The sequence below is a fragment of the Ursus maritimus genome, unplaced genomic scaffold, assembly GCF_017311325.1.
Source record: "Ursus maritimus isolate PB19 unplaced genomic scaffold, ASM1731132v1 scaffold_17, whole genome shotgun sequence".
Classification (NCBI taxonomy): Eukaryota; Metazoa; Chordata; class Mammalia; order Carnivora; family Ursidae; genus Ursus; species Ursus maritimus.
Genome location: NW_024424119.1, coordinates 59018693 through 59029779, shown reverse-complemented (window position 1 = coordinate 59029779; position 11087 = coordinate 59018693). Strand labels below are relative to the sequence as shown.

The 11087-nt window shown below is 60.7% G+C and overlaps 1 protein-coding gene across 1 annotated transcript in view; it reads left to right on the top strand.

Annotated features, from left to right (window-relative positions):
- QSOX2 (quiescin sulfhydryl oxidase 2) overlaps positions 1 to 11087 on the top strand; it is a 33077-nt gene that overhangs the window by 14605 nt on the left and 7385 nt on the right. Inside the window, 8 exon segments of the mRNA XM_040632187.1 lie at positions 1935 to 2035; positions 3469 to 3517; positions 4133 to 4238; positions 4385 to 4475; positions 5999 to 6144; positions 7426 to 7560; positions 7793 to 7922; positions 9845 to 9967. Of these exon segments, the coding sequence (XP_040488121.1) occupies positions 1935 to 2035; positions 3469 to 3517; positions 4133 to 4238; positions 4385 to 4475; positions 5999 to 6144; positions 7426 to 7560; positions 7793 to 7922; positions 9845 to 9967 (881 nt within the window).

The window sequence follows — 11087 nt, the reverse complement described above, 5'->3', positions numbered from 1 at the left end:
GGGGGGGGTGCACCGCCGCCATGGAGGGCACCCCTGGCACCGCGCTGAGCTGCACGCTCTGGGCCATCTGCTGCACTAATTGGATGAGAGTATTAACTGTTCTTCCTTAGTGCCGTGTAATTCGAGCCTCCGGAAAGATGTGACCTGTGGTTCAGGAAGGTTCTGTGATTCTTCTTTCGAGCTGTCTGAAATGGCCTCGGGACAGGAATTGGTTTCAGGGAAGCAACATGAGCGGAACAATATTTGGTCATTGGTGGTGGAAGCCAGCTGTGGCTTTTCTTCACTTGATTCTTCCCATTGCGTTGATTTTGGCCAATGTTTTTGTAAGGACAGAGGAGGAAGGCGAGGGTTTTTGAGCACAAGTGGTGCGTTAGTTGGGAAACTGGCTGCCACGGACTTGGCAGCGTCTAGAAGTGCTCGTGTGGGACGGGATCTCGTCACAGCCGGTGTTTTCTCTCCTCCCGGGCATGTGTGTAATGTAACCTCTGAAGTTCAGGATCATACCCCAAACTCGCACGATGTGCTTTTTAGCCAGATTACTGCTTTAGACCAGTGGTGTCCTGTCAGGACACACGGCAGCACGGGCCTCCGTGGTGTCTCAGTGAGACACATGTGAGCCCCCACGCCGTACTCCCTGGGCTGCGGGGGACCAGGAGCAGACCTGCCCACCCCCCTGGACTGGCCCTGTGCCTCCAGGCCAGTAAGTCCCGCCTGGGGCTTTTCTGTCCTGCTTCCTCGGGCTGTCCCCTAAGGAGCCAGGAGGTGTTTGGCGGTATTAACCAGAACGTTCTAGGGACTGGCGACCACAGGGCCAAGCCAAGCGCTTGTCTGCCCGCGCACACCGCGGCTCCGAGCTGCCGTGCGCCAGGCTCGTCTGTGCACGCGTGTTCTGCCCACACCTGATGCAGGGGTGAGATGACGCGCCGCCCTTGGGGAGTTTAGCACGTTTGGGGTGGGGGGGCTGTCGGAAGGGAGGGAGCCAGAGCCCCCCACCGCCTTGCAGAAGCGCACGGCGCCAGCGGGGAAGCCATCTCCCTAAAGGGTCAGACTTGAGTCTCCGTGCAGGTGCACACGGGCTGCGGGAGCTGAGGGGCAGAGGTGCGGTCAGCACAGCCCCGATGGTGGGAGGACCCAGGGTCTCCGACAGGAAGGGCGGGGGGTCGAGGAGCTGAGATGAGAAGACACACGGCCAGTCGCAGCCTCCTGACCAGCGAAACTTAGGGAGAGGTGAACCCTGAGAAGAGTGTGTGTATGTGTGTGCGTGTGTGTGTGTGAGAGAGAGAGAGAGACAGAGACTCGGTGGGAGCGTGGCCACCGCTGGCTGTGACCTGGCGGCGGGACAGTTCCAGAAGCGGGTGGGGGTTTGGAGGGAGCGAGCCGCCTGGCCGGAGCTGGTATGACCTCCGTGGTATTCACATGTGGCGACATTCCCATAAGACCTTTAAAGATAGACAAAATATATATTAAAACTGCTCCTGTTCTACTCCCAGGACCGGCGACCGCGTTCAAGGGTCTGGGGGAGAGTAGAAACCGCTTCCCAGAAAGACCGCTGCTCAGACGCTGCGGCTGCGGCTTGTCATTTGCACGAGGGCCCGGGAGTGTCGTTGCTGAACGTGCCCAGCCAGGACTCTCCATCCGCAGGCGCTCTGTCAGCGGCCTGACGGAAGGCCCGCACACGGCAGCTTCCGTCCGGCAGGGCTGTGCTCGGGGCGGAGCCGGGGCGGCTTGCGCGCTCAGCGGAAGTCCGTTCGCCGTGTTGTCCAGGATGGGAGACTCCTCCAGCCTGTGGAGGCCTTGTTCCCCTCTCCCAGCCTGCCGCAGGAACGCTCCGTGCACGCGAGGGCCGGATCCATGGCCTGAGGGGGGGCGTGGGCCGGTGGCCCATGTGGATGCGGGCCCAGAGCCACACTGAAGGTTGCACTCCTGCTTTTCAGACTGGGCTGCTGCCATCCGCGTCGCTGCCCTGGATTGCGCGGAGGAGGAGAACCACGAGGTGTGCCGAGCCTACGACATCCACTTCTACCCCACCTTCCGGGTGAGCCCCCCTGCCCGCTCTTCTACCACCCCGTCTCTCCTCCCCTTCCACCCGAGGGGTGCCTTCCTGCGAGATTCACCGCGTGTGTAACTCCTACACTCGGGCACGGGGGGCTTGTGACTTGGGACTCAGCAGGAACTTGTTTGCACAGGGTCACCCCTCGCCTTCCGCCATCTTGGGTTGTGCATGTTGCCGGGGGTGGGGGGCTGTTCGTGCAGGAGCGGGTGAGGTCTGCAGGCGTGAGCCTGCTCAGGAGCTGCCATCAGAGCCCCGCTGCCCTGCGTGTGTGGCCCGTGTCAGGCTCAGCGCCCCTTGGCGCACCGTGTATATGGTGGGTCAGGTTGTCAGAGTGACGCCTGATGGGTGGCCTGCCCGTGGCCCTGCAGGCAGGGTTTACCCGTTTTTTCCACTGGGGGCGGAGAGTAAACAGATGTGTTGAGAAGATTCTGAAGAAGCGTGTAGAGGGTGTGTGTGCACGTGTGTGCGCGCGTGCGGTCCCGTGCCGGCACACGGGTGTATCGGGATGGTGTTTACATCCCAGAAAACATGCACCCTCGGAGGAAGCTTGGCCCCCAGTCTTCCCAAAAGCCTGTGCTCCGTGCGGCTTGGGGCCCAGTGCTCGCCTCCCCACCCAGGGACGCTCCTCTGGAGCTGTGCGGAGCTCACCCTCGGCTGTCTTGTCTGAGTCTTGTTTTGTTTCAGCCGCGCACACAGGGCGTTGTGCTGGGTGTGAGCTCCAGGCCTTGTCTCGTGCTGAACAGGTGTTGCCCAGAGCACCCGCAGCCTTGGCAGTGGCTTCGGTCCCCTAAGAACGCCTCCCTGTGTGACTGCGGCCACGTCTTCTGTCCACGGGCCCCGTGTCACCCCCATCTGCTCCTTCCGTTTGCCAGTCTCGCTCTTGGGTTTTTGCAGTTCCCTTAACTGATGGACAGGAGCCCTGTGAGCCTCCTTGACGCCGGCCTTTCAGTTGTGAGAACTGACAGTATCCTCACCCAGGTTGCAGTTCTCACCTTCTTCAGCGTCTCTTCTAGCGAAGAAGGTTTTTAATTTTAACAGTTTCTTTTCTTCTGCTTCAAGGTATTCCGTAGTATCTGTCACCCTCCCTGTAAGTCGTTCGTGACTCGAGCCGACCGTTAGGACGCGTCTTGATGCCGGGAGTCAGGGAAAGCGCCTGCTACGCGGTCTGGCGTCCAGCCGTGTTGGGTCAGAAAGCGTAGATGGCAGGACTCCGAGGGGCGGTACCCCCGCGGCGAGTCTGCTCGGAAACACCGAGGTCGGCAGACACGCCTAGAAATGGCGGCTCCTTCTCCGCCCGGAGCTGCTTACTAAAGCTCAGTCTCTAAGAGGACGGCCCTCTTCTTGCTTTGATGAGTCAGCATTTGCACACACACCAGCTCAGGCTGTTTCTTACTTGTTCTGTGTTTTCCTCTTAGTATTTCAAGGCGTTTACGAAGGACTTTACCACTGGAGAAAATTTTAAAGGTAAGGCCAAGCCTTATGTTTCACCGTCAGCGTCGCCTCATAAACCCGTTAGAGTGGAGGTGGTCTCAGGAGGCAGAGCCCATGCGACGGGCTCTGTGGCCCCCACCCCAGCTTGAGCGGACCTGCCTCAGCGCCTCTGACCGCCTTTTCTTGAAGACCTCAAACATCTGTAGCTTCGGCAACGATTTTTTATTCTGTGTTTGGCGTTCCTAGTTAAATTTGACAGTGAAACCTTTTTTTAAGTAAATCCTTTTACTCAGAAAATGTTTGGAGACGTTCACGAAGCACACGCTCACCTAGTGTGTTTTACGAGCGAGCCGCCGGAGAGCCGGTGCCCGGGTCAGGCTCCGGGGCACAACCGTTCCGTCCGCGGCGACGGCGAGGCTTCCCTGGCCTCCGTCTCCGTGCTCTGTGTGAGATTGGCCCCCGGTGCCCGTTTGTTCCCACGCCGGTCGCCGTGTGGTCTGTTGTGTGCACACCGCGGTCTGTTGACGGCCGTCAGTGCGTCCTGCCCGTGTCCGTGCCGTGCCTCCCGGGGTCCTGGGGCGGTGGCGCTCTGTGGGGCCGTGCTCTGCAGGGCCAACGTAGCAGTGACGATGGCGTGTCTCCCCGCAGGGCCCGACCGAGAGCTGCAGACCGTGAGGCGGACGATGATCGACTTCCTGCAGAACCACACGGACGGAGACAGGCCTCCCGCGTGCCCGCCTCTGGACCCCGCTCGGTGCGTACTTGTGTGCAAAGTGAACGTCAGGACTTGAATTTCATGTTGTAAAATACGGATTTGTATTAAGTGATGTGGGTGCTGGCGTATGATGGCTGCCTCGCTGTTCGCGGGAGCACTGAAAGCCTCTTTGTTTCTCTTGAAAGGCCCAGTGACGTCCTTTCTCTCCTGGACAGTCGCGATGGCCGTTACGTGGCCGTCCTGTTTGAGAACAACAGCTCCTATGTGGGCCGTGAGGTACTGTGTCCGTGTCTTTCCCCGTCTCACCACGTGCTGTGATTCGGTTCCTCTGTGCTAATGACCGCTTCCTTCTGATCAGTGACGCTCCCGTCTTTCGCTCCCGTTAATTCTTGGGACGTGGTGGTGTCCGTCACTCCGCGGATTAGCCGGTTCGCAAAGACTGTGAGAAGGGGCCTCGAGGGTGAAGCAGGCAGGCTCGCGGGCTCGTCCTCAGTGTGGGGCTGAGGGGCCCCCAGACCCAGCTTTCAGGGCACGCTGCCTCTCCTCGGGGCTCCTTATTTCTTACACATCGGCATCACCATCGCGATTTTTTCTTGGCCGTGTTGGGAACACTCCACTTTTTTGCCAAGTCCAGCGTTCTGTAAAACGCTCTTTCCGCAGTGACACTTTGTCCTGCTCTCGTTTCCCGTGGTGGGTCTGAAGCCTTGGCGTCTGGTAGCAGACTCGGCGTGACGGGAGATCCGCTGGAGGTGCGAGGGAGCGGCGGAGCGGCGGAGCTGTGCACTCGTGCGCATGCCCAGCGCCTGCTCCTAAGCGCGCTGCTGGCCTCCCGGCCGTGCTCCCCTCTCTGTGAGCTCTGGAGTGAAGGCAGGAGACCGTGTGCTCCTGGGGGGCTCTCGTTGAAACCCGCTCAGGCACAAGCTGCAGATGTTAGCGATCTGACCACCTCACTGCGCCTCCCGTGCCCCCCGCGTTGGGTGGCGACATCGCGCCCCCTTCTCTGTGGCCGACTGGGATTCTTGGGGGGGGTTGGGGGAGCCACCAGCAGCAGGACCCAGCATTCTCATGCGTCACCCCCCACGCTGTCTCAAGGCTGCCTGCCGCGGTTGTGCACTTGTGTTCTCGGGTGCCCCCGCTTCCTGCATGCAGACGAAGCAGGGACACTTCCCCAGGGCAGGTGGCTGCGACCTTTTCTAGGAGGGCGCTCTGCGGCGGGGCCGAGGGTGGAGCGCACAGCGCGCAGTCAGCCACGCCCCCGTTCGGACACGCTGATTCTACGGCTGAAAGAGTCAAGAGGTGCGGGTTCCACAGCTGATTGTTTGGTGGCCCATGCCAGGCTCAAGGGTCGTCTCTCACGCCATTCTAGCTCCCGAGATGCCACTCCGCTGCATCCCCATCCCTGTGCCTTCAGCCTAAGCAGAGCTGGACAGGGGCAGCTTGAGGGAAGGACCAGCCGGCCCGGAGCCTGCTGCCCGGGTCCGTGGTGCCGTCCGGGGGTGCCGTTAGCCTCCACGTGTGGGTGCATACCGCCTGGTGCGTGCACGTGTGTGAGGGCAGCTCCGGGCTTGGCCCCGTGTGCACCCCTGGTGGTGTGTGCACTCGTGTGTGCGGGACGTGCGGGCTCCCACGCAGCTAAGATGTGAACGTCAGTCTGGCTTAGAGAGGAGATGAATACGGGCTTCTTCCAGATGACGTTGTTTCTGATTTCTGTGCTCACGCTGCTTTGTGCTTGGGCGAGGTAACGTTTCCTGAGACACGGCCATCCACGGCGAAGGTGACGTCACTTTCTCCTTCCCCAGGTGATCTTAGACCTACTTCCGTACGAGAACATCGTGGTGAAAAGAGTGCTGAACGGAGATAAAGGCTTCTTGGAGAAATTCGGTGTTTCTTCCATTCCCTCCTGTTACTTGATTTACCCAAATGGGACGCGTGGATTAATTAACGTGTAAGTGTAATTTGGCTTCAGGAGCGTTTACGACACCTGGTGGGATCTGGGGAACCCCTCCCAGGGTGGGAGCCTCTGCTGGGCTAGATGCCAAGCACCTCGTCACGGTTAAGACCACAGAACGCACCTGGATGCCATCTGCTTGCACCGAGTGCCACTAAAAAGTGAGCAGCCTGAAGCAAGGTTGGGAAGGGCTACAGGTGAGAAGGTGAGACGGTGTCCTGACACCTGTGGTGTCTGCCCTGGCCCCAGCCTCCTGTGGGAGCAGAAGGCCTGCCGGCCCTGGGGGCGCCCACCCAGGCCGCTGGCCTGTGGGTGCCCGCATAGGCAGCGATGACTTGGCCGCCCTTGGCGAGTCTCCGTGTGCTGGGACACAGCCCAGCCAGGACACACTTCCTCCATCCCTGGGCTCCCGGCTCAGCTGGGAAGTGGCCTCCCCAGCTTCAGACACTCCCCAGTCCCTTGGGTCCGTTTCTCTTCTTGAGAACCAGAAGTCAGGGTAGGCATGGCGACCTCTGTGGATCGGGTCACTCGTCATGCTCTGCGAGCACGCTCATTAGGGCCTGCACCCCTGGGGTCCGGCCCTGCGGCAGAGGCGGCCAGCGCCCCGTCTGCAGTAGGTGTTTCCCTCGACGGAGTGTCCCTGAACAAAATGCCGCTTTGTTTTGAAGAAAAGTGCTTGTTTTGTACTAAAAGCATCACCTGTAGCACTTCTCACAAATGGCGTGGCTGTTTGGGAGTTAGAGCGAGCCCTGGATGTTGTTGAGGACCCTTGAGCTCCTTTGGAGGCGCTCAGTGATGGCCTTTACATCCCCTCCGAGTGCGTGCTCCTCCCTGTCCAGTAGAGGGGCCCCGCAGCCCCGGATGCCCCCTGCCACCGCCCGCAGCCCTGACTGCCCGATGGCCCGCTCGGAGCTGGCAGAGTGCAGGCAGAGGCCCCGGGCTCGCTGAGAACCCCCGTGGGAGTAAACGTGTTCAAGTACTTACTGCGACGATAGCTCGGTTGTCTGTGGCTCTGTCTTACCTTCTCAGGAGGAGGGCCGGCCACCTGACACCCACGCTGCCAGCATCCCGCCCCCCCCCATAGCATCTGCAACAAATGCCCAGAGAATGGGTGGGCTGGGGGGTCCGGACAAGCTCCCTCAATTTCGGAGGGAGGGCTGTTCTTGCTCGGGGGCCGTGGGTGCCTGGGGGACCGGCGTGTGCTCAGACACCTGTGGAGGGGGCCAGACCCCTGGAGGCGCCCTGGCCTGTGCCCACACCTGGCCCCCTTTCTCGCAGCGGGAAGCCCCTCCGATCGTTTTTTTCCTCTTATTTGAAGTCGTTGCCGGATGTGAGGAAAAAAATGCTTTCGTTGCCTGAAAAACCCAACAAGGAAGAAAATCCTGAAATCGTGGTTTGGAGAGAATTTGACAGGCAGGTATTTTTTTTGGCCCCGAGCTGCCCAGGGGCATGGCCGCGTGCGCGGGCGTCTGTGCAAACCCTTTGTAGGTGGAATTCGCACAGATGCACGTCTCTGAGCCGTGGGCTGTTTGGGAATTGTCCGTGTCGTTGTGCGGTGGGGGGGTCCCTCGGGGTGGGCGCAAGGAAAGGGAGAGTTCACAACAAGCAAGGTCTTCTCACCGGACTTCCTGATATTTGCTGTCAGGTCGAAACTCTACGCCGCGGACCTGGAGTCGGGCTTGCACTACATCCTGAGGGTGGAGCTGGCTGCCCACAAGTCCCTGGCGGGGGCCGAGCTGCGGACACTCAAGGACTTCGTCACTGTCCTTGCCAAGGTGCGTCACGTCTCACCCGGGCTGCGGGGGGCTCAGGAGGGCGCCCTGGGGCATCTGCGGGGAATGGAGCCCACCTCAGCTGGATGACTGCTTTGTCTCCCAGCGGCACAGGCCTGCACTGGCCTTTGTCCCCTCTCACCACATGCCTGTTGGGCGCCCGCCCAGTTCTGAGCCCGGGGGTGTGGCGGAACATAAGTGCCTGCTTGCTGGGTGACCCGCACAGGTGTCAGAGTGGGCCTGGGACCGTGACACACCCGAAAGGGGGCACTTCCAGAGGGTCGGAGGGGATGCGCAGGTGGGAAAGCAGCGGCAGGCAGAGGAGAGGGAGGAGGCTGCCCAGCAGCCATTCCTGTGCAGAGTGTGCCCGGTTGGCTGGGCCCGGGGGCGGCGGTACCCCCACCTTCCCTGGTGGGCGGGGCGGTGGCGGTGCATACGCCAGCATCAGTCGGGAGATGGGCTGCCGGCCTCTGTTCTTGCCCGGAACTCTTAGCTCCGGGGCCAAGAATCCAGGCCTGCTGTGTCCTTGGGCCCGAGCAGCAGAGGCAGGAGGTCACCCCTCTTCCCCGGGGAGCGCCTGGGGCCCCTCTGCGCCCTCACCGCAGGGAAGGCCTCGGTCACGGTGGCCTGAGGACAGAGCCCTTTGCCCCCGCGTCTGGGACCACAGCCGTGCCCGTTGTCTCGAAGATGAGGAAACTTCGTTCTAAAGGACTTTTTTCGGAGCTCCCGGCTGGCTCTGTCGGTGGAGTCTGTGGCTCTTGATCTTGGGGTTGTGGGTTCGAGCCCCGCACTGGGCATAGAGATGACTTAAAAATAAAATCTTTAAAAATAAATAAAGGACTTCTCTTGCGTCAGGTCAGGGGCTTGATGCAGTGGCTCGCGTTTGACGTTTCGGTAGTAAATCGTACACTTGTGTCCTGTGAATTTTTAAATAGAAGGAAGGAGGCAAAACTCACAGTGGAGGGAGTAATGAGTCATGTGATGTGTTTCCAACGAAGAAAGGGGTCTGTGTAGACAGGTGTGTGCCCCGTTGTGCGGGTCCCAGCTCAGAGTCCCGCGGTCCTCCCTCCTCTGCCTTCAGCGAATCAGAGACGTGCCTCACGCTCTTGGCTTCTCCTCGTCCTCAGCCTCAGGTTGGCGTAGAGCTCTGTAGGTCTCGGTGACCAGAAATTATTCTTAGCAGTGTTTCTAAAGCTTGGGTGAAACTGGAAGTTCGATGCTGGCCGGTGGGTAGTGGCACATTGTGACCCGCGCGGGAAACGGGGTTTTGCAGCGTTGAGCTGTGCTGTCCCCGCCGCAGCAGCCTTCCGCTCGGGTTATGAACTCCGGGCGGCTTCTGGTCCATGTCCCTTGGAGAAGGGCGGCGCCCCCGGCTTGCCGGGCCGGTGCTTCTCGGAGCTGCGAGGGGCCGCAGCTGCACGGCCGGCACAGACGTGGAGTTAACCAGCAGGTTGCACACTTCTGCATAAAAGCCTCGGTGGGACGTGCGTTTTTCACATAGTTCCGCAGTCAGACAGCAAAGGGGGAGGCGGAGGGAGCGCTGAGTGCGGCGGGCGGGGTTGGCCTGCGCCACGGAGAGGCCCCGAACAACTAAGTAGGCGGTGCTCTCAGAAAGGACCACAGAGCCCTCGACAACGTGATGAATGAGGCACATGGTGGCCTGTCTGTCACCGCGAAGCGGTCGCTGGCTGGGGCGCCGAGCCGGTGGTTGAGGTGCAGGGCGCCGTGCGCAGCTCCTCCCATCCCTCTTCTCTCTGCTCAGAGAGACCCCCCAGCTCAGTACTAGGGGAGATCCCTGGGACCTCTCCCACCAGAGCCAGTGGGTCCATGTCAGGTAGACCCCACCCGGCCTAGGTCCCCAGGGATGGCTTTGCCGTGGCGGCATTTTCCCCAAACGTTTCTAAGTGTGGTCCTTCCTTGCTTAGCTGTTGCCCGGCCGGGCGCCAGTCAGGAAGCTGCTGGAGACGCTGCAGGAGTGGCTGGCCAACCTTCCCCTGGACAGGATCCCCTACAATGCCGTCCTCGACCTGGTCAACAACAAGATGCGGGTGAGCCCCTTCCACCTGCCACTGTCCATTTCCTCCGTAGCCCTCCTGCTTTCCCTCCCTGCTCGGGGACCCGCCCCGCGGTCACAGCACACACCTCTGGCATAGGAGCTGCCCGTGTCCCTGTGCGCTGCACCCCGTGGGTTCCGCCGTCCCTGCTGCTGTGACGCGCTCTGCTCATGCCGCCTCTGCCTGTAGCCCTGTCCACCAAGGCCACGGGAGGCACGCGGTGTAGGTGGTGCGGTGCTCGGGCTTTTGTTATTTAAATTTGTAGTAAACGCACAAATCTTACTCCTAAAGGGCTAATAAAACCGTGTGCTTGATGAGAAGCACGGAGGCCCTGTGGGAGCCCCCCCAGGCCAGGTCTCCTCCCTCCTGCCCGAGCTCTCGGCATCCTCATTGTCAGGACACGCCCGTGGGCCGCGTGCTCCGACAGGCGCGGTGTTGTGCCCGCAGCATAGAGACATGAGCCGCGTGCTTGCCTTGACCTCCCCCTGACCTCCACCCAAGCCGGAGGCCGGCACAGCCTCCTCGGGTACAGAGCCTGTCTGCATGCATGTCCGTGTGGGAGCACGCGCTTCACGCCCTGTGGACAAGCCCTGTGCCGGCCGCCTGCTGGGAGACACAGGGCGTGGACGTGGGCTTGGTTGTTGGAAGCACCTGCTCGGTGGCGGGCACGTGGCTCCTGAGCCGTCAGGGCCTCCGCTCGCCGCCAGTGCAGTTGTGCTCCATACCCGCTCTGGCCGAGGATCGCTGGACAGAGTTTTTTTACTCTTACTCTTTCCCAGTGGGATTGGTTTAAGTGACTCCAGTGCACAAGGGTGGGGTGTCCTTGATGCTTTAATAAAGCTCTGTCTACCCAGATACGCACGAACCCTTCCCTGGCCCTGGGGGAGGGAAAGGCGCAGGCCCCGTCCCCCTAGTCTGAGAACTCCTTCAGTAAAGCAGAGACTGTTCTCTCGTTTGTTTGGTACTGGCTTTAAACACACTCACAGTAAGACGTGCAGTCGACACAGTTGTGAGAAACGTACGGTCTGTGTAACCAGCGCCCGCTCAAGATAGAGGACATTCATCAACTATTTTCATTTTAACAATTCAATTATCTCTTATCCACCCCCCCCCC